The 23,221-nt window shown below is 42.4% G+C and overlaps 1 protein-coding gene across 1 annotated transcript; it reads left to right on the top strand.

Annotated features, from left to right (window-relative positions):
- Positions 1 to 808: 808 nt before the first annotated feature.
- On the top strand, positions 809 to 22,646 carry tbc1d9 (TBC1 domain family, member 9 (with GRAM domain)). The gene is made up of 21 exons (XM_026171310.2): positions 809 to 1,584; positions 8,893 to 9,003; positions 10,901 to 11,019; positions 11,331 to 11,559; positions 11,829 to 12,090; positions 12,189 to 12,396; positions 13,621 to 13,827; positions 13,902 to 14,066; positions 14,163 to 14,313; positions 16,004 to 16,218; positions 16,310 to 16,427; positions 16,502 to 16,787; positions 16,941 to 17,070; positions 17,281 to 17,379; positions 17,547 to 17,615; positions 18,108 to 18,348; positions 18,517 to 18,582; positions 18,963 to 19,049; positions 20,255 to 20,323; positions 20,480 to 20,583; positions 20,669 to 22,646. Exons 1-21 carry the CDS (start codon positions 1,464 to 1,466, stop codon positions 21,452 to 21,454), a joined length of 3,843 nt encoding a protein of 1,280 aa, XP_026027095.2. The 5' UTR covers positions 809 to 1,463; the 3' UTR covers positions 21,455 to 22,646.
- The last annotated feature ends 575 nt before the right edge of the window (positions 22,647 to 23,221 follow it).

Raw genomic sequence — 23,221 nt, 5'->3', positions numbered from 1 at the left:
AAATATTGGGAAATTTGCTAAAGATTGGATGAACAGGCAAAGTTGGCAATTGTCCTAAAAGCATAAGCTGCTTTAGGAAGGGGCTCTGAAAGCCTGCAGCTTATTGGCCAAGGTAAAAACGCTTAGGCAACTCATGAACTTTTAATTAATGTTGTGGTCCTGATTAAAAAGAAGAAACCGCTTGATAAATGCAATCAAATTATTTTAATTAACACAATTAAGAAGCTTAAAGTTTCGAAAGATCACCAGAAAGCTTTCTTTTCTTTTCGTTGCAGTTTTAAATCGGCAGTCAGGTTCAGGAAAAAATAAGTTTGCTCAGTTCAAGCGGGTAAACCACATCTTAGAGAGACTGTCAGAAAATGAGCTCAAACTTGCACGCAGACCGGGTTTGTTCTCAGAAACTTATGTAAACCCAGCGTGGTGTCTGAACTGATTTATGCTCTATTAAAATGGATTTTTATACCACAAAGCCGGATTTGTTGTGCTGTGTTCGACTGGCAAATTGTCAACTCCATGAACCAGATGCACATGTCTGATAAATAAATACATGGGGACGGGGATAAGGTCTAATGTTGTCATGCAGGTTCTCTCTGAATAGCTGGATTGTTCCTTCTGCTTGTGTTGATTTGGATATTTAACCATTTATCAAATAACAAAACTCTATTTTTTGTTTTATTTTTTGTTCGGGGTTTTCTTCAGGTTACATTAAAGTAAAACTACAATAAACAATGTGAGTTTGTAGAAACAATAACACGCTCTCTCGGTATTTCCGTTCTCCACCTCCTCCCGCTGACGTCGCGCGCTCCGTGACGTGCTTTATTTTGCGTGCGGCAGCAGCTTCAGCTGACACGGAGAGGAGGACCGCGGCGTTATTGTCGTTTCATTTGTCCAAGTGTCGCCTGACCTCAGCACGCGGACGTGGACTTCGCGGCCGAAAGGACCATATAGACCGTTCCGTGGTGACTGTGTCGTGCGTTTCTCTGCAAGCAAGCACTGCACGACTGAATCGCACCTGCCGCGGAGCATGGTCAACAAAGACTGATCAGCACTGCGCCTGTGTGCGCCCACAAACAGAGCCGAAGCTGCACACGATTCCTCAAAGACATCTGTTTGTTTAAAAGACCTCCGTGGGCTCAGGAGGCTGCTGCTGCAGGAGAAGGTTTGCGTGCACGAAATGTGAAGTCCGGATCGGCCGAACCCGACCGATCCGTGCCTGCCAGGTTTAATTATAACACGCTTGCTTGCGCTTCTTTTTGCTTGGATATCCAATACTAGATCCTGCAGCTGCTCGAGAGACGATCAGGCCTTCATCGATCCTTTAGTGATCTAAAAATAACAGCACAATCTAAACACAATCACACGTCCCGGTAAGAGCAGTTTGACGGTCACCGTCAGCAGTCCCGGGGGTTCGATGTCCCCATAAAATAATAAATAATAATAATAAAAATAATAAACACAGCAGCATGTGGGTCACTCCCGAAGATGTGTTACTTGCTGGCGCGTTATGGATCACCGAGAGAGCGAACCCGTATTTCATCCTCCAGAAACGGAAGGGCCACGGGGATGGAGGCGGAGGACTGGCGGGTGAGTACCATGTTTTGTAAGCTGTTGTCATGACTCCGTAAGGGGGAAAAATCCAGTATTTCGTGTAAATTTGGGAAGAGAAAAAGGTCAGGTGATGGTCAGCTGCACGGTGACAGTGTGTCAGGCTTAACCGCAAGTCGATGCTGGACGGCAAAAAATAAATAAATAAAATGGAAGAGCACGTGACCAAGCAGCTGCCAGACGGCCTTTCACCTGGTCGCGTCTTCCTGGGAGAAAAGCTGAGCCTGCTTCTCTCACAGACCTCCTTCATGCCGGTGACAAACTGCGACCTAGGGCGCTGACATCACACAGAGGGAGGGGAGGGGGGGGGGGCAAAGAGCAGATCCTTCAGTGTGTGGGATCTACTGTCTGCTTACACAACTTCCACCCACCGACCCACCCATATTGGAGGTCCATAATATGGTTTAAAATGTCTCAGGGTGTTCCTGCCTGCAGTGGAAATTAGATTCCATCCATCACAACAACAACAACTATTGCAACTGTGGTTTCAGCTGTGCAGCTGCTAATGGCTGTGAAGCCTCAACAACAGTGAATCTGTTTGAGTCTGTTTGCTTGCTCATGCTGAATCATTCCCCCTGCTTCATTCTCTCACTCTTCCTCCTCCTCCCCCCTCCTAGCTTGTTCCATCCAAAATGGGTCAAGCAGGAGGCACAGGAGAGCGACAGGTTATGGTGATGGCAGGATATGTTTTTTATTTAACAGTTTAGAACTTAAAGAAGACTGTTTTACATAGTTTTCGTACATGAGGGATATTGTACTGTGTGTGGTGATTCTGTGATGAAATAGCAGCATTCAAATTAGTTCAGGGGATGTGTTTCATATAGGAGCATCTTAAACAGCTGCTCAGACTCCTTGTGATCCAGAGCTGAAGAGAAAGTGATGCTTTTGTCAGTAATCGGTGTTCATCAGTTCTCACTCTCTGTCAGTCAGTGTCACCGCCCACTGAGCTCTAACACCTTGAACTGTGACAAGACTGAAATCTCTGAGGACCACTGTGACTGAGGAGTAGGTGAGGTGGGGGCCGGTTTCAACTGTTATACAGTAAAAGGCAGTGAGGTACATCCTGGTTCGGTCGATCCAGGATGTACAACGCGGATGTCTGACGCAGATTGACAGACAACCACAGATTTTCACATTCACACCTTCAGCCTTTGAACACAATTAACACGATAACTGTCCTGCACGAGCAGTTTAGCTGTAATGAGCGACACAGGAGTTGAATTCATACGTGCCTTCAGTGATGTCAGATAAACACTGTGCTCGGCTAATCAAGTTTTAGTTTCACCTCGGAGTGTAGTACGCTGAAATTTATTTGCTTCAAACACTGAGGGGCTGTGTAACGCAGAGGCTGCACAGATAATCAGTCCTGCTGATGACGCTCCCACAAAAGTAGTAAAAATGTAATTGTGTTACGGTCCAAGGTGAAACTAAAACTTAATTGGCTGGCTTTCCTCCTTTTCCTGCGTTGGCTGAGTGCATCTGAAGTCATTAGAGCCGCATGAACGTATAGTATAATTGTCGTCCTTGGACAAATGATCGTCTTGTGAATTTAAAATGACAAATCCCACCGTACACGTCTTAATAGTGGCTCCGTTTAAAAATCTTTAGAGATTTTCACAACACAGCAAGATTTTGTGTTGCATAGATTTGCTGTAATTATCTGGTGGATCAATGTTACAGTGAATTTCCTGAATATGTAATACAGAAACCAGTTTTAGACAGAATAAACGGACTTTAATTCATTTTTTAACACAGTCTATTAAATTAAATGCAAATAAAGAGATGCAAGTATTATAAGTATAATAGTATAATATCTGATCGCAGGCATATTTGTGTCATCTCGTCACCATTTCCCCAGCCTTATTCCCATAAAGGAGGCCGGTAAACATTAGGGTTCTTCTCAATTCCAGAAAAAGACGAATATTACAAATTTAGACACTAATATTGGTAATATGACCTGCTATCATATTGATAATTAGACCCGCTGCCTTCTCTTCTCGGTCTCTAGTGTGTCCTTGCTGTGGCAACGCAGAGTGTGCTAAGTGGTGCTGGAAGATGATGTCATTTTTATGTAAAAGCTGAGCTTGCTGACTTGCATTGTGTGCCAGTTGGCACGCAGCACCCAGTGACACTGGCACTGCCCTCAGTCCTTTCAGGGGTAGGAGAAGCCATCAGCAGCACCGGACTCGAGCCTTTTACAGATCAGCATATTCATCTTGACCGAGCTGCAGCTCCCATGTCTCAGAGCTGGAGGGAGGTGGAAAATGGAAAATATGTGCTTGCTTTAGCTGCTTCAGAAAAACTTTGGGTTATGTGAGTCTATGGGTGTCAGCATCATAAAATATGAGGACCAACCCTGCACGAGCAGTTGCAGAACTTCTGCATTGTATGTAGAGAAACGGATAACTAGCCCTTTTTGATAATATAAGGCTGGATACATCCAAAAGAAGAGGAAGATGTATCGACACAGTGAGAGCCACTTTCACATCAGTTTTTCTCTTTTTTTTTAAATATTTTTTTTTATCAGCATTATAAAAGACCTCTCACTTCTTCACTGTAACCCCTCAAAGAGCCACTGAAGACTCAAGAAAAGCCTGTAGGATGAAAGATGTTAGCTGTGTGGGTGCTCATAAACGGGGTCTGTAGTGGTTAAGAATAGTAAGAATGCAAAAAGTACCACATTTATTGGCCTTCCTGTAATATTTGCTTTTTCCTCTACATGCTTATCACAACTGTGAAAATGAACCAGTTTAAGATATAAAGGTAGTCGGCTGGGCTACCAAATGAGCTGTAAAAGGCTGGGAATCTCAGATTTACAGTGTATAAGCTGTACTTGCAGCATATGAGCTAACAGCGCTGCACATATAATGCAGGCTGGGAGGAGTCTGCTCACTTCAGTGTTGAACTGTTGATGGTCACATGCTGTATGATCAGCCTTTACAGTAACAGGGTAGAATATGAAATTCAGAAAGGAAGGAAATTTAAAAATGCACAACAAAATGTGTTTTTATCAGATGTAAAAGCACTGAATATGCCTATTGTGAAACTCGTTACACAATTGTAGACAGTGGTGCTTTTAGCATAAAATGACACCAAGTACAACACACTATTTCACAACCTGATAATAAGTAAATGTTTGCCTGGTGCAAGTGTGTCGTGCCGGACAGATTCCCTTATCTTGTGCTTTAAGACGAGTCTTTGATGTGAGCAGGCAGAGAGATGTGGCGAGGGAAAAGCAGAAAAATGTGTCTAATATCTTAAATTGATGCAGTGAAACATTTCATGTGGTGAAGATAAAGATCCAGCCTTGTCTTGGCTTTCTGTTATCTGAAACGGTATTGATTGTAATTCCGGGGAAGAATGTGGCCTTTTGTTTGCTTAATATAAAATCCCACACCAGCAGGGCCTCCGACTCTGCTCACCCAAGCAGAAAGAGGATGTAAACAATGGAGAAATGTATTTATACCAGTGCTGTCAGCTTGGTTTCCTGTTCTTCTGCTGAGTGAAATGCGTTAATGTTTCAGAGAATGTGGTTTGTTTCCCTCTAACAATGAGGATCTCTGATTGTGTCTGAGCGGAGAAGCACAAAACATCACATGATTTCAGTTCAGGGGATGATTGCTCTGAGTTTTCCAGCCACATGCTGGATGCTACACAGCTTCATGCTGGTTGCGCACCCACTGCTTCAGTCTGTGGAAGGAAATGTCAGCGTAAAGGCAGAGGTTTGATTTGGAACAAGCAGTCACATGAACTTTGGTTTGATGAGTTAATGCTGCTGGGGTGTGGTTTTTGGGGTTGCTTATCGTACACTTGATAAAAGATCTATCGCGATAAAGACGGTGAAATGACTGATCTCCTGTATACAGCGCCGCGGAAAGTCACAATATTCATTTCTGTATTTTTTTGCTTCCAAGGAGATAGACTTTCTCTTTTTTTCCTTCTTTTTTTAAAGGACTCTTGAGCAACAGTTCTCCAGGCTGTTCATTGAGACACTGGCTCATTGTGAGCCCGGTCCTTCTACCTGATCATTTTTAGAGGATTTTTTTTAAGCTACTTATGAATTTTCAAGCACCAAAAAAAAGTAACCAACTCAAGACATGAATCAGTGTTATGTCTACACATAACAGACAACCTTTACTGTTGTAAAAGCACATCATTTGTTTTGCTGGATCAAAAAACTGGCTTATCTTGCTATGGTGTGCTTTTTAAACTTTTAAATTGAGAAGTCGAAAAAAGTGGAGAACAGAATAAGAAGTGGTAGGTCTAAAAAAAAATATATAAATAAATAAATAATCCACAACAAATGAACAGTGTCTGAAAGTTATGTGCTTAAGAAATAATAGTCCAGAGCTGATCAATCAATCTGGCTGTCAAGAAGATCTTCATAAGACTGAAGACTGAGGTATGCCACATTACACAAGATCTGGGCTGAAATCAGGAAAGAGGTACAACAATGAGTGTCTACAGCTATGGACTGGCCTATCCAGACCTCCACGTGTGGGATCATCTTTACATCCAAAGACGAGCTTTGAATGTCCTTCAAGAAGCCTGGAGAACTGTTCCTGAAGACGGCCTAAGAGAGTTCAGGCTGTGTTGAGGAATAAAGGTGGTCATACCAATTATTGACTTTCGATCTCATTAGAGTTATACAAATTCTTATACAGTTTTGTTTGTCGTATATACTGTATTTCCATGCCTATTTCATTAATTTGCTGCACCTGTATCCCACTTATGTAGCAAAATTGAAAGAAATGAGGTGTGGCCAAAGACTTTTGCACATAAAAATTGGCAAAATGGGTCCAAAAATAGCTGAACAACTGTCTTTCCTGCTGTTTGCTTTGGGTTTCACTTTAAACTATATGAACCAAGCTCAAGGTGGTCATAGAAGTTCAGTGGTCTCACCTGAGTTTCCTGCGTTAAACCTCAAAGCAGACGCCTCCTCAGGCTAAGCTATTCATACCATGCAACACACAACTGAGTCTCTTTTTTCTTTTTCTTTTTTTTCCCCTCCTCAGACTCCAGGAGTTCATACTTGGACACTGAATTTCTACCTATCACATCTATTTTTGAGACAAATTACAAAATGCTGATTATTTAACACATTAAAGTCCTCTCTGAGGTGTGCATTTTTTAACCTCGTCAACGTTCTTGTGTCGAAGAGGAAGTTGTCTTCACACTCATAACAGTTTTGCTGTTTCTCTCAGCGGGGTAAACCAAAGTGTGGATTATCTCACTGGTTTCGTGGTGTATAGGACTCCAGTCACCTCTGGGTGGTTTACTGCTTTGTGCAGGCGCTTCTCAAGGTTCAAGATGTTGCAAGTATGAGTCAGTATTTTTGTTTATTTGTCTACGGCTGGAGTTCTCAGGAAACGGCTGTTACGCATGATCTGTAACATTTGGCATAAGTGTAACTAAAGAAGTACACAGCAGATATCAGTCAGGTTAACCAGCTTTTTGATGAGGCTTCTTGATCTGTTCTGCTTTTGAGAGGTAAGAGGAACTGATAAGTAGGACTGTAAAAAGAAAGGCAGAGGCAGAATTTACATGAGTACAGAGATGAGAGAGCAGAGCGGTCAGTGAGTCTAATCCATGCAGATGTGCTTATTTTATTAGTTCTCTCTCAAACTGCTTTTCCCCCATGAAAATTCAGCTTCCTTCGTTTGTCTCGTTTCCCTCCTCCCTCTCTTGCTGTCTGTGTGACTCATACTGTGTGTGCTCTGATGAGCAGCAGAACAAAAATAACCTGTCTCTCATGGCACTTAATTTTTTTATGCTTAATATAGTGCAAAAATCACAGCAATAGAAGTCTCAAGACACTTTGTGTTGGAAGACAAATACCCTAGAACTGATAGAAATCCAAAGACACCCTATGAGTAAGGATTCTGCAATGCTGGGGGATATTTTTACCATTTTCATTTTAATGTAGGAGACTTCGAGCAGAAGCAGAGTCGGGGAGGCTGCCTGTCTCCGACATGGGTTGAGGGGCTGACTGCAGAAGAGAAAAGAAAGGCACAGAGAGACACCAAACAACAAACTTGGGGGGGGGGGGAATCACGTCGTGCAAAAATTCATGTGTAGGTTAAAGAATAGAAGTGCTCAGTGCATCATGGGAATTCCCCCAGCAGCCTGAGCTTATAGCTGGGAAACTGAAGGACGATTCAGGGTCAGATGATCCAGCCTGAAGTATTAGTCTTATGAAAAAGAAAACTTTGAAGCTTAATCTTAAAAATAGAGAGGGTGTCTGTGTCCTGGACCTAAACTGGGAGCTGGTTCCACAGGAGAGGAGCCTGATGGCTGAAGGCTTCTGCCTCCTGTTCTACTTTTAGAGACTCGAGGAAGCAGAAGTAAGCCTGCAGTCTCAAGAACTGAAGTGCCCTGCTGGGATATCAGGAGTTTGTATGTGAGGAGAAGGATGTTAAATTTACTTCTGAATCCAACAGAGAACCAGCAAAAAGAACACAACAGTCCCTGTTAGGACTCGAGTTGCACCCATTTGGAACAACTGAAGGCTTTTCAGACATCCTGATACTAGGAAATTATAATAATCCAGCCTAGGAATAGTAGAAAACTAGCCCAGAAAGCCAGCTTAATAAAAGAAAAGTCAGAAACAAAGCAGAAGGGAGCAGCATATCTTACCTTTTACACTTATGGTAAAATAAAGCAAGCAAACCTTGGCATCCCCACAGAGCGAATTCTGATAAAATCACCGGTGTTTTTTTCTAGTTTCTTTAAGATCCAAAGGCACATATAGAGGGTCTGCCTTTGTAAAGAACACTCGGAGGTCAAAAGGCAAATTTAATAGGAGAATAAACACCCTGCTGGTCAGTTGTTTTCTGCAATCTGATAAACCTGATGGGTTCACACTAATGGGCTACAACTGACTTATAAATTATTAACTGACTTATTAACCACTATTAAGGCCATTAGTTCATAAATGCCTCGTGCAGAATGGCTCGTGTAGAACGTGTGATTATATGCAGTCATTTCTCACCCGGCACAATCATAACTGTCAGACCACACGTAAAGATCACGGGTGGGTATATGGTTGAAAAAGTGAAAGCGTTTAATGCAGAGCAGAAATGTTTTTAGCCACAGGATGTTTTTGTTGTACTCAAACCACAAGACCTCATGGTTTTCCCCTTTTGCTTAAGCATAACAGCATGGTATACAAATGTAAATACATGTTATTTGTGTATAGATGCACATGGTTGCACATTTTTAGCAGGACTTTTGTGTTGCCGCCTAACAGACTTCTTTCTGTAGTAAATGTATTCTGGGCTCTTGCAGGTTTGCTTGTTGGGACCTTGGATGTTGTTCTGGACTCGAGCGCTCGGATGGCCCCGTACAGGATCCTCTACCAGACTCCTGACTCTTTAGTTTACTGGATCATTGCTCATGGTACGTGCAGAACAACTGAAAGAAAAGCAAACTTACAATTGAAAATGTATGTTGTGCACCAATTCTACACATTTTAGCATCACATATGTGGGCCACTCCACTACAGACCCATCTGCAATCCTACCACCAGCTTTCACGCAGCTCCTGATGGTTTACCTTGCTGCTGTCACCCATGTTAGCTGCTGAATGCAAGGTGTTACATTGTGCGCTGGTGGTTTTAAAGGATTACGGGCAACGGTGCAAGAATCTGTGGTTTTCAGCCAATTGCTTGATGTAGTTTCATTGTGATTCTCATCAGGTTCTCACAGTAGTCCAATCTGCTACTTACCACAGACTGTGGCAGTAAATCATGCCATTTAGCAGCAATGCACTTTTTAGAAGCAGAACTCTTCTTTGCACCAATATTAAACCAAGTATGTAAATATTCCCGCTTTGGGCTAAGAAATGCATAAGCACTTCTTAATAGAGCTGAACGACTTCTGAGACATTTCATTTTAATTTTGTGTTAATTGCATTATTGATTACAATTTCCTAAAGGTCTGGAAAACTGCTGATCATAACACACAGGCAGAAGTTGGAAGCAAGTCGCAAAGAACGCCACAGACAAAAGTGAAGCCACAACTTCAGCAACCCCAAAGCCTGCTTTAGGGACCTAATAAGTTACATCCAGTAACTACTCTTTTCCAAGCAAACATTTTTATTATTATTCACACAAATTTCTAATCAGCCAATCACAGATCAGCTACTCAGTCCATTTAAGTATGTATTGAGTTTATGTCAAAATGACTTGCAGAAGTTCAAACAGACCATCAAAATCGAGCAGAAGGGGGATTTAGGTGACTCTGAACAAGGTTGGTTGTTGGTATCAACAGGCTGGTCGGAGTATTTTGACAGGTTACAATAACTCAAGTAACCACTTGTTACTTAGGATATGCAGAAGAGCATCTCTCGAACCTTGAAGCAGGTGGACTACAGCAGCAGAAGACCACACCAGTCTGGTCAGCTGAGAACAGGCAACCGAGGCTAAACCAGTTCACACAGACTGGAAAAATGTTGCCTGGTTTGGCAGCCTTTCTGTGGACATTTTATTTGTGTGTAGCGAGAGTGATATCAATTCTCCAAACTTCAGGGAGTTTAAAGAAATTAATCACATAGACAACTGCCGAGCAGGCTGCTCTGATAGCTGAGTTAATGTCACACTTAATGAAGATGAGGCATGATTGGTAAACAGGCAAACGGATTTTGTTCTGAACACGTGTAACAGCGTATTTAATTAGGTCGTTATCTACCAAATACAAATGTGAGAATACCATTTCTGCTCTCTATCTGAAATGGAGGCCTACAGAGGACTTGCTTGGCTCTGAAATGCCATTGGCTCCCCTCGCCTCTCCCTCTCCTCCCCTCCCAGTTCTTAATTCCTCCCCCCCAGAGATGGCAGGCGAGTGGAGCAGCCTGGCAGACATGGCTAATGCAGTCAATGTGCACTCACTGAAGGGCTGTTTTGCAGCAGTGTTCAGGGATAATGGCCCACAGTAGCAGCCATTACTGCAATCAATTTCTCCCATGACCAGAAAGATCAGTTTTAATCTCACTGCTCAGTTCTAACTAAATTGCCATGATATCCTTTCTGTTTTTTGTTTGCTTGTTTGTTTTGGGTTTTTTTTTTTTTTTAAAAGAGCATGTAATCGTTTTCTTGACTTTCACCGATACCTCTGTCCTTATTTACCTGTCTTATTAACTGCAGTGCTCTGCTGAAGAGGTAAAATATCTACTGGGAGGCTTTTAAACAAAATAGAAAAACATATTTTAAAAACATGTGTGTGTGGCTTTGGGGAACAACCCTCTGTATCACTTTTGAAACATTACGCCTTCATATGAACTGTGATTGCTTTCACAGGAGCCTCCCGCAAAGAGATCACAGAGCACTGGGAGTGGCTGGAACATAACCTGCTGCAGACTCTCTCCATCTTTGAGAATGAGAATGACATTACCACGTTTGTCAAAGGAAAGGTCCAGGTAATGACTCTGACTGTACAATCGTGAGGTTAACTTGCATTCCTACTAACGGCCAGCAGGGGGCGACTCCTGGGATTGCAGAAAGTCTATGAGAAAACATCTCCTATCACTTTACTAAACACTTTTAACTTTAAGAAAGCTTGTTGTAAAGCAAGTAGTGCAGATGAGTCCACAACAGCAATGTGGATGTGTGGGTTGTCTGCAAAAACCCAACAACCTTCAGAGGTTTTTGTTTAAATTGAGGTATTTGTAATACACCCTAAGCATTTCACCTCATGCCTGTTGTGCTGTCTCTCTTCATCATGCTGCAGGGTATCATAGCGGAGTACAACAAGAACCACGATGTCAAAGAAGACGATGACACAGACAAGTTCAAGGAGGCTAGCGCTAAGTTTCGTAAACTGTTTGGGATGCCCGAAGAGGAGAAGCTGGTCAACTATTACTCCTGCAGCTACTGGAAGGGAAAGGTGCCTCGGCAGGGATGGCTCTACCTCAGCATCAACCACCTCTGCTTCTATTCGTACTTGCTGGGGAAAGAAGGTTGGACATTACCCAATTATACTGTCTTCAGTAATGTCTTATTTTTTTCCTGTTTATCGAAAGGACCTCAACCTGCAGAGATCTGAACAAGTCTTTTCAAGATTATATCGTGAAACGCTGTTGTGCCTTAAGCCATTATATTTTTCTTATATTCTTTGAAGTTATAGCCTTTCACAAAGCTTAAACCATATATTTAATGCTACTTTAGTTCACTGATATTAAAAGTATGTCCTGTTTTTTGGGGGGGCTTTTTTTTTTCTTACTTTCAGTCAAAATGGTGGTGCGTTGGGCAGATATCACGCAGCTGGAGAAGAGCGCCACCCTTCTTCTGCCTGATGTGATCAAGGTGAGCACGCGTACCAACGAGCACCTCTTCTCCGTCTTCCTCAACATCAACGAGACTTTTAAGTTAGCGGAGCAGCTGGCCAACATCGCCATGCGGCAACTGCTCGACAACAAAGGCTTTGAGCAGGACCGCTCGCTGCCCAAGCTGAAGAAGAAATCACCCAAGAAGGTCTCAGCACTCAAGAGGTAGGTCCTGGTGCAGAGCATTACTGCTTCTTTGCTTTTAGAACTACTGAATATCTACAAGTTTCTGTTATCTTATGTGAGAAATTTGCATCTTTCAGAGATCTGGATGCGAGAGCTAAGAGCGAGCGCTACAGAGCACTCTTCCGTCTGCCCAAAGATGAAAAACTGGACGGTCACACAGACTGCACCCTGTGGACTCCCTTTAACAAGATGCACATCCTGGGACAGATGTTTGTGTCCACCAACTACATCTGCTTCACCAGCAAGGAAGAGTCGCTGTGTAGCCTCATCATCCCCCTACGGGAGGTGAGTCATTCTGTTTATTAACAGCTTCAAAGAATAAAAATAAAAACAAGAAAAACAGCAGATCTTGAAAATCAGACCCACAACTTGAAGCTCAAATAAGCGGCTTGACAGTCGTTTATCTGACTGATATTGGTGTGTGTGTGGGGGGGGGGGGGCTGTCACTTCCCATCTGCTCTTAAACACAGTGTGTACATAATGCAGCTGTCATGCTGAATCGCTGTCATCCATTTCGTTCACTGAGAGCTGTAGACTGGCGTTTTAACCATTTAGGAGTCATTTTCTGTATTCGTGTATAGCTTCGTCACTAAGTTCTAGCTAGTTTCAAATGTCACAACCTCGCTTAGAGGATGTGAGGAGAGTGGAGAGTCCCAGGTATGTAACGCCAGCTATCTGCCACCTAAATGGATCCCTGAGATCAATCCCCAGGCACCTCAGCCCCGGCGCCGTTCCTCAATAGGTCACATCATGGGGTAAGGCGAGGTCTCACTGTGGTTTCATGCTTAACCCCCTGTGATGTATTTCTTAATTTGACTCATGTGATGACTCGCATGGTCAATAGTGGGACAGTGACCTCAGACGGTGTCCAAAGGGACATTCCCCACTCGAGGTAAAATACCTAGAAATCTCCCCTATTTGTTCCCCATCAGCCATAAAAAGCTGATGGTTTATTGTCGTCACCCCACGGTGTGGTTGGGTGGGCGGCATGGACGCCCAAGTTTATGAATACGTTTTAAAGAAATACTCTGCTTTAATGTTTCCCTGTTTAATCAGTTATAATTATATCTGATGTCAGTCTTCACTGACAGACGGTGGCTCTCTTACAGCCGTAGCTGATGAGACGTCTTTTCTGGATCTGTCTCATTGTGCAACTGGAATTTGATTCGGATCTGGCTTACTATGAAAACTGTATCTTTGGATGGATCTGATGGATTTTGATTAGTCAACATCATTTAATGACTGAATCTCAATCTGTAAACAAAGTTCAGCATGAAGTGTTGCATTTAAAAAAAAGTTACTTTAAACTGCATTTAATGCCATTTTGGAGACTTAAATACAATGCAGCCTCGTCAAATATTCAAATCATCTCCAAGATCCAACTATTCCAGACATTTTTCCATCAGTGTGACTGTGACTCTCCATAGCTGCATACATGGAGAAATATGTGCAGCTAAACACATTGTTTGGTCTTTGTTGCTCTAAAATTTTACTCCCGGCATCCTGCAGGTGACCATCGTGGAAAAAGCAGACAGCTCCAGTGTGCTGCCCAGCCCGCTCTCCATCAGCACCAAGAATCGCATGACCTTTCTGTTTGCTAACCTGAAAGACCGAGACTTCCTGGTGCAGAGACTATCCGACTTCCTGCAACAAACCACCTCTAAGACTTACCTGGAAAAAGAACTCACTAGCAGCCTGAACAGCTCAGATGATGAGGTAGGTAGTTTCATTCGGTCACTGTGACATCGTCCAGGTTAAAGCTTCAAAGGCTGAATAAGATTTATCTCCAGGTTTACTCCCAGCATGGATCCCTGCTGTCCAGCAGCCCTCAGCACAGTCTGGGCTCAGAAGGCGAGCGTAAATTTAACCTGAACGACAGCAGCGTGCCCACAGCCACACAAGCCCTCATGACCATGTATCGTCGCAATTCCCCGGAAGAGTTTAATCCGAAGCTGGTGAGATAAATTGCATTTTCTTTTTTTGCATTATAATTAAACTGCACGGTGGATTGATGCTAGCTGCATGTAAATTTTTGTTGCTTTCCCAATCAGGCGAAGGAGTTTCTGAAAGAGCAGGCATGGAAGAACCACTTTACCGAGTACGGACAGGGGGTGTGTATGTACCGCACAGAGAAGACGAAGGAACTCGTTCTCAAGGGGATTCCCGAGAGTATGAGGGGAGAGCTTTGGCTGCTTTTCTCCGGTGAGGAAATGTTCAGGGTGGGCAAAATTAGAGCCCAACCGATATTAGGCACTTTAAAAATCTGACATATTGGTCGATAACATTTTTTTTTTCTTTTAGACCCTATAAATAAACTTGTATCATAAAAAATGCATTATATGTAGTTACTGGTGAGTGCTTCATACGATAATAACACAAAGGAGTTTAAAAAAGTGGGTTTTTTTATGGTCACAAGTCAATGGATTATTCCTTTAGGCTGTGTTTGGATCAGCTGATTGTTGTTTTTGTGGCTTTCCAAACACCAGTTGCCAAGAGGAAGTTGCAGAGTGCCCTCTGGTGGTAAAACTGTGCGACAACAACACTCATAACAGTTGAAGGGTGTTTCTTCTGTCTGTTCTTCACTGTTTTAATTATCATTTATTGGCAGTTATTGATACTGATACAATGTATCGGCAAATGGCTGATGTCAGTCTGGATCTAGCAACAAATAAATAAATGGTACACTGTACCTGAGAGGCCTCACATAAGATTTTAGTTTTAAACCTTTTTATGTTTTACAAACTTCTAAAATGTTAGCGTTTTTAGCTCTGATAAATTTGCTAAGCACTGTCTATTACTCTAGTTGATTTTGATGTGCACAGTGATAGTTTCTAAGAAAATAATCAGCCACACATTTAAATAAATGTACAAATTTTCTTTCTGGGATTAAAACTTTGGTCTGATTATCAGAGTAAATATGATTTAGAGACCTTTTTTTTCCCCTTTTGTTTCGTTTCTTTTTTGGGTGGGGGGGGGGGGGGGGTCTGAAAATCAATCTCAGATCTCACTTGAATTTGTGTGGAAAAGCTTGTACATCATTTTGCAATGCTTCAGATTACACAAGGCTCCTAACTGTCACAACATGTTACGCGTTCAGGTATGCACTTGCTCCAGACTTTCCTGTTAGCAAGCTTGCGTTCATCCTCACCTGATTGGAGCCTGGTAAGCAGCAGCTCCTCCTCCTACTCTCTATGACCTACTTGTTGCTGCTGAAAGCAGTTTTCCTCACGGCAATCTATCCCGAGACGACAATTTACCGTGCTCCATTGAATCATTCAGCTGTTGCCAAAGTGTGTCTCATTTTAGAACAAATGGTTAAAAACCAGTTTGGCGAGGCTCTATTCTGGGGCAAATTCCAATAAGCGTGTTTAATGAAGTATGTGCACAGAGACATTACAGGTCCGTGAGGACTTTAATGTGTGTAATTGTGCTGCAAATTTATTCAGATGACTTGGAGGCCAATTGTAAACCTACAAATGGGTCTCTGAGCTACAGTATGTGCATGCCAAATAAGAATAATCTGTATTACACAGTTTTTTGTTTTTTTTTGCTGTTCATTTACTCAAATCAGGTTTCAGATCAGAGCTATGATGATTACACAATCAGTTGAAATACATATGATAATGCTTGTACTACTATTTTTGTTTGTTTTATTTTTTAAATTATTTATTAATGCATTTGGTTGTTCAGCTGTTGTAATTCCATTTGTCTGGGATCGAGAGAGTACAGCTGTCATCACACGCCTAAAAGATGTATTAGATTATTTAAGTTTATAAGTAAATATATTAGATCACTTACGTCTTCATGTGCAATCAATGAATCAGAGTTAGGTTTGGCATAGATTGGCTGCCCTACTGTGTTTTTCTTTAATTCTCGAATTTGTCTTTCACAGGAGCGATCAACGAGATGACCACCCACCCTGGATATTACGAAGACCTGGTGGAGAAATCGATGGGCAAATACAACCTGGCAACAGAGGAGATTGAGCGGGACCTGCACCGCTCTTTACCCGAGCACCCAGCCTTCCAGAACGAGATGGGCATCGCTGCCCTGCGCAGGGTCCTCACTGCCTACGCGTTCAGAAACCCCAACATCGGATACTGTCAGGTGCTCGCATGCTTGCTTTTTATTGGAGCGGCAGAAAAATCAGCAGTCCTTGACAATGCTTGATTTCTTCTTCTCTTCTTCGATTCCACAGGCCATGAATATTGTTACGTCGGTGTTGCTGCTTTACGCTAAAGAAGAGGAGGCTTTTTGGCTGCTAGTGGCGCTCTGTGAGAGGATGCTGCCTGACTACTACAATACCAGGGTTGTGGGTCAGTATATGGATGTCGTGTTCTCTCTATTTCACTTTTGTTTTCTGTGTATTTAACATTATTTTCTTGTACAGGAGCTCTGGTCGATCAGGGTGTGTTCGAGGAGCTGGCCCGTGAGTACATTCCTCAGCTCTACGACTGCATGCAGGACCTTGGTGTCATCTCCACTATTTCGCTCTCCTGGTTCCTCACCCTCTTCCTGTCCGTCATGCCGTTCGAGAGCGCGGTGGTGGTGGTCGACTGTTTCTTCTATGATGGAATCAAAGTCATTTTTCAGCTGGCGCTCTCCGTGCTGCACGCCAACATCCACCAGCTGCTGGGCTGCAAGGACGATGGGGAGGCCATGACCGTACTGGGGAGGTAAGAAAAGACGAAGCACTTCCTTTTTATTCAGTGATTTTTCTCTAGTGTTTCTTCATCATTAATAATTGTTAGATTCAGTATCTTTTACACACGTCAATCAGCCATGATTATCATTTTTGACACCGACTTTTTAAAACTTATCCATTGCAGGTATCTGGACAGTGTGACCAATAAGGACAGCACCCTCCCTCCCATCCCTCACTTGCACTCTTTACTCACAGACAATGGAGAACCACACCCAGAGGTGGACATCTTCAAACTCGTGCGCAGCTCCTACGAGGTAATAAACCTGGATCATGACGCGTGTTTCTAAGTTTGGTTTTGGTTATCTGAATTCACTCCAAAGATATGAACTTAGACTTTTATGGGATTTGTTTGGACTTTTACCTGATACAATCCATTTTTTGCGATTCTGCTTTTGTTTTGCTGTGATAACATTGTTTTACCACAGCCAAGCTGACCTATTTCACTTTTTTTCCCTTTCTGTCAGAAATTTGGCTCCATTCGTGCCGACGTGATTGAACAGATGCGTTTCAAACAGAGACTGAGGGTCATCCAAACCATCGAGGATACAACTAAACGCAATGTGGTGAGGAGATCATCTTACAGAATCTGGAATTAAGTAAATGTGTTGAGAGGTTTTTAATTGTTTCTTTTGGGCAGAATGCCAGTAGAGTGATCTGATCGTCTGTCCTACATTTACCCTGAATTTCATTTTCTCTCTTCTATTTTTAATTTGGTTATATAATGTTTCAGGTCAGAACCATTGTAACAGAGACTGACTTCAGTATCGATGAGTTGGAGGAGCTCTACGTGCTCTTCAAGGTGAGTTAAAGACAAATCCAGTGACTATAGATTTAAGCTGTGCTTACAATTTGCTTATACCACAGGTCTGTGTAGTAGAGGTGGGCCGATCGCTGCAAATATCAGTAACATTGATACTAATACTGGTATTGGATTGATACTAGTGCAATAGGATCAATACTTTGTTTCTCTCCAAGTTCAGTATGTAGTCCACTGAATTGTGTTAAATACATTCATCTTTAGAGGGGGTGGTGAAAAAATACACCTCAAACATGCACTATGAAAAATGTCTCAAGCTTTTTTTGACGACTGTCACGTCCATTGTATTTGTAACCTGTAGCACTGGCTACAGTTGACCCAATGAGCTTTAGAGACAGATACATTTACACTTAAAGTCTCCGATAAACTCAGGTTCAAAATACATGAGAAGGTATAAGATGTGTGGTTTTTTTGGGGGGGGGTTTATTAACTAATTATCGTTTCATTTTTAACTCCTCTTCATAATTTCTTTAGGCGGAGCACCTAACCAGCTGTTACTGGGGCGGCAGCAGCAACCCCACAGAGCGCCATGACCCCAGCCTGCCGTACCTGGAGCAGTACCGCATCGACGTGGAGCAGTTTAAGGGTCTCTTCAACCTGCTGTTCCCTTGGGCCAATGGAGCCCATTCGGAGCCCCTGGCTGTACGCTTCTTCCGTCTTCTTGACCAAAACGCAGATGCCCTCATCAACTTTAGAGAGTTTATCACCGGTTTGGGTAGGTACAGTAAGCTTTTAATCAATTCTTATTTTTCTCAATATTATCTCTATACAGTTAACAGCTTATAACATGACTGATGATGTTCAGCTAGCAAATTGTTTTTGTAATTTGGAGGTAGTTGGAGGTGTAATGTGGCAGATCTCTAAAGCTTTTGGTTGTTTGTAGGTGTTCTGTGTCACGGGGACCTCACTGAGAAGCTAAAGCTGCTCTACAAGATGCATGTCCTCCCTGGTGAGTGTGTTTGGATTCATTGTGGTGACCTTAGAAGGTCTAAAAATGATTTCACACTAGCTGTACAGAAAATGGGAAAGAGAAATGGTTATGCTTCTTGATTTATGTGTTTTGTTTTGTTTTTTCTCTCCATTCACTGTGGAAATTGCTTTTTTTAAAGGGCCCGCTTTAAGAAACCCCCTGTTGATATAAATTATACCCTGAAAGCTTTTAGCTGAATGCACCCTTATTTCTGGATTTTCATAACATTTTGTCATAGAAACCAAAGGTCCATTATTCGTGCATTTAACTAGTCTGGAGCAGTTGTTTTAAGCTTTTATTGTCCGATCCCACATGTTGAGGATATCAAGTTGAATTCTAAATCCTAACTTCTTTAACAGAAATGACTCATGAACAAGAAGAACCCGACTCTGCATTTGAAGCCACTCAGTACTTCTTTGAAGACATCACTCCGGAAACATCCGTCGGTGAGGTTTCGTTCTTTTCGTTGGGATTTAGATTTGTTTTGTTTTTGCGTGAGGAATTATGCTACATAATGATGATAACTTGGCGTGGTTCTCATGATATTTGCACGACTGAAACTTCTGTTGTGGTTATGCTTAGTCACGTGATCCTCACATCATGTGATTTGCGAATGATAGTGTGGTTGTATTTTCTTTGGGACCAAAGGCTTTGGATGCACGTTGTGCACACTGACCGTTATGAAGGAACAGCAACACAAATGAAAGTTTACACGTGTGTTTCAGCAGGTGGAGCATCCATCAAGTTGCCCCAGTTACAATCTATTAGATCAAAAGCTGTTGGGCGTAGGAAAAAACTGCTGTATAAATGCATGTGAATGAGGCTTGTAGTAAGAAAGCACAACAAGCTCAAATAGAGTAGAAAAGCGCTAAATAAGAACTATACAACTGCGTGAGTGAGTGAAGGTCCACAGCATGATGCTGTTTTTGAATATGTTGAGCATGAGTCTCTTAGCTATTATGAAGTTTAGAGAAGTAAACAGGCGCAGATCAAATCTGTGGTCAAATGACTTGGTGGTAACTTTCTAGTGCGTATACTTTTCTGCAGTCTTGTGAAAAAGAGTTTCCATCGGCCTCTATGCAGTTCTGTAAAATAAGAAGTTTTGTTAATGCAGTGCCGTAGAAAAAGGCTGAAAAGTGTAGCTTGTCTGGAAGGGTTACCAGGGGAAAGCCTCTTTATCTCTAAACAGAATATGACACAATGACTTAGGTTTGCAAAGGTCGATCTGAACAAACTGCAAGAGTCCTGGAACAAAGTCCTTTGATACCATGTTTAACAAAAGCCAATCAGATCATATGAGCAAAAACACTTCATACAAACTGCCAAGCACGGTGGTGGAAAACTGATGATCTCAGTTTGTTTAGCAGCAGCAGGACCATAGCACCTTGTAGTATGTAGTATTGTAGACCCAAATGTGAGGCTGTCTGTGTGACAGCCAAAGCTTGTCTGAAATTAAGTCATGCAACAGCACAATGACCCCAAGCACAGCAGAAAATCTACAACAGACTGACTGAAAAAGAAAAGAATCAAGGAGTCACAATGGCTCAGTCAAACTCTGGACTACAAATGCTGCTGCATGCTTTAAAATATAAATAAATTAGAATTTGTAATCAGACAACTGTTTGACCTCAACCTTCCTCTTTCTTCTCAGGCCATGACTCAAAGTGCAGAAATGAGAAGGATGATGGTTTTGTCAGAGTGACATTCAAAACTGAGAAAGGTAAATAACATGGTCACATGTATTACTGCATATAGGTCTGAATGTGTTATTCATGCTTTTCTTCCATGACCACGTTGAAAGGACTCTTAGATTTTCCTTTTAAAAAAAGTATGATTTAAGCTGGTGAACGATCACATTCTTTGTCCATTTCTGCAGTGAAGAAACTGAACACTCCTGATTACCGCCATTACCTGAAACTGTGGAACCAGGAGATGAGACCTAAACGGGAAAACACAAAAGACCTGCCGAAACTGAACCAGGTGAGACGTCATTTGTTGCACAGATTACTCAGCAGCGTGAAGACACAGCCATCAGTGACCTGTTTTTAATGTTTCTGTCCTGCAGAGCCAGTTCATCGAGCTTTGCAAGACCCTTTACAGCATGTTCAGTGAAGATGTGGCAGAGCAAGAGCTCTATCACGCTACAGCAACGGTCACCAGTCTGCTGCTGGAAATGGGAGAGGTGGGAAAGCTCTTCTCCTCCTCTTTCAGAAAGGACCACAACCAGGAGGGGAACTCGGAGCCGAGCGTGTGCATGAGAGACGTTTTAGATCCTAAAGGCACCCAGGAGGTCCAGGAGCTGGGGGACATTTTTGTCCCTGCAGGTCTTGAGAATAAGCCGAGCCCCTGTGAGGAGGGAAAGGGGGATGAAGACAGCGAGCAGCTGCCCCCTATGCAAGACATCAAGCTTGAGGACTCGTCCCCTAAAGACACGGGCACTTCCTCGGCTATGCTCATCTCAGACGACGAAACCAAAGATGACACTTCAATGTCATCTTACTCGGTGCTCAGCGCGGGCTCTCACGAGATGGACGAGAAGCTGCAGTGCGAGGACATCGCGGACGACACAGTGCTGGTGCGCAGCGACGGCGGCTCCAACGGCGAGAGAAGCAACCGGCCTCTCGGCGGGGGGCCTCACGACAGAGGCCTGCCTCACAGCACGAGCATCGACAAAGACTGGGCCATCACGTTCGAGCAGTTCCTGGCTTCCGTCCTCACCGAGCAGGCTCTCGTGCGGTACTTTGAGAAGCCAGTGGACGTGGCCGCTCGCATAACCAACGCCAAGAATGCCAAGAAAGTCGGGCGCCCCCTGTTGTCAACAAGTGACTATGAGATCTCGCTGTCTGGGTGAGGAGTTATCACTAAAGAACTGTCCTAAAAGGAAAACAAGAGTATAAATCAGTGGTGTTTTGTAAGGAGAATGAAGGTAAGCGTGTCTGTGTGTGTGTGTGTGTGTGTGTGTGTGTGAGTAATAGCTGAATGAATGGGACCAAAACCTCTCTTAGTAATGTATTTTAAAATAAATTAAAGACTTTTACAACAATCACTAGACTCTGTCCAGCTGAGAAGGAACAGAACATGCATATTACGGTTCGCTCAGATGAAATCCACGTGTACGTCGTAGCTGTACTTTATAAAATATCACGCATAGGTGTTAATACTGTAATCTCTATTACTCTTAGGCTATGTAGATGTAAATGTCAGTACAGTTCCAAACTGGGACATCAATAGTCTGCAGTGCGTACGATCACCTAACGTTATATCCGATCAAACTTGTTGCTTCCTTACTTTACGAATTCCATTGGCTGCTAATGAAAACATTTCTTTGTTTCTCAGTGGATGAAAATGTGAAAAACACAAAAGAAAACCCATGAAAATTCATAAGAGTGATTTTTTCCTGAGTTTCCATGTAAACTCTTTTCAGCACCTCTATAAATTTAACACAGTGTGTCACTTTGGCAAATTTCGTATGCATATTTGTATTTTCTGTGATGTTAACTTTCAAAATACGGTCCTTTTAAAAGCCCCAGTTCATTTTATCCAGTTATAATAACTAGTAGGAACCAACCTGTATAATTAAACTAATAAAAATAATGATGGGGAAAGGAGAAAAATGATCCACATAAACAGTTTTTCTTTCTTTTTTTTAATTAAGAAGACATCCAGTCATGCCTCGTTACTACAGACAAAAGTGTTGGTCGATGGTTCAGGAAATCAAAAAAAGTTGTGTGTTCAAGGAAAATGATTAGTACACTAAAATGCCGTTAAGAGCCTGCACTCTCTTTATGTTTACAGCAAAATCCACTAAGATATGTTTCCCTGCCTTCAGGCTAGCTGTTTTGTTTTTGCTTTTTTAAAACTTTTTTATCTTTATGCTCTGTACATTTTTACGTTGCTTTTTTTTAAAATTAAAGTTCTTTTTTGTGAATACTTTCAATTGTAAACGCCCAGTGTTTAATTTATTACTCTGGGTTCTGATGCATTGTATATCACTCCATCCTATTAAAGTTACAGTTTGAATGGTTCAATGCTGCACAGTAAAATGCCTCCAGTCTTCTTTCTTCTTCTTTCACTGACCTCATATTGCTGAGCGCCTACAGTCTGAAAACAAGGAGTGATACTGCCATCTGGTGGAAGATTGGTTAACATGCTGCTCTCCATTAATCCATCCTAAACACCATCTGCATCGTCAAAGGGCTGTTCATACACTCGCTGAACACTTTATTAGGTATCCTAGTACCGGTTTAGATCCCCTTTGGTCTTTAGAGCTGCCTCAGTTCTTCATGACAGAGATTCAAGAATGTGCTGGAAACATTCCTCACAGATTTTGGTTTATGTTGAGATGATGGCATCACACAGCTGATCCATGATCTGAGTCTTTTGTTCCACCTAATCCCAAAGTTGCTCTGCTGAACTGAACTTTGGTGACTGTGAAGCACAGTAAAGTCTGGCATTTCTGACCAGAGAACTGCTGCTCGCTGAATATTTTCTCTCTTTTTTTTTTTTATCTGCAAAAATTAGGCTGTGTGGGGAAAATCGCTGTAGACCAGCAGTTCCTGAAATACTGTTGGTAACAGATTACTGTACTACTCTGTGCAGCTGGATTGTTCAGTGTTTT

Source organism: Astatotilapia calliptera, chromosome 6 (assembly GCF_964374335.1).
Source record: "Astatotilapia calliptera chromosome 6, fAstCal68.1, whole genome shotgun sequence".
Taxonomy (NCBI): Eukaryota; Metazoa; Chordata; class Actinopteri; order Cichliformes; family Cichlidae; genus Astatotilapia; species Astatotilapia calliptera.
Note: the sequence above shows the minus strand (reverse complement) of the source record. Positions and strands in the feature narration are given on the sequence as shown.

Bases quoted from the DNA above. Each gene is read 5' to 3' on its own strand.
- tbc1d9 (XM_026171310.2), top strand. From the start codon at position 1,464: ATGTGGGTCACTCCCGAAGATGTGTTACTTGCTGGCGCGTTATGGATC. The intron at 17,616-18,107 runs GTGAGTTAAAGA...TAATTTCTTTAG, and splicing joins AGCTCTACGTGCTCTTCAAG to GCGGAGCACCTAACCAGCTG. The intron at 20,584-20,668 runs GTGAGACGTCAT...TCTGTCCTGCAG, and splicing joins ACCTGCCGAAACTGAACCAG to AGCCAGTTCATCGAGCTTTG.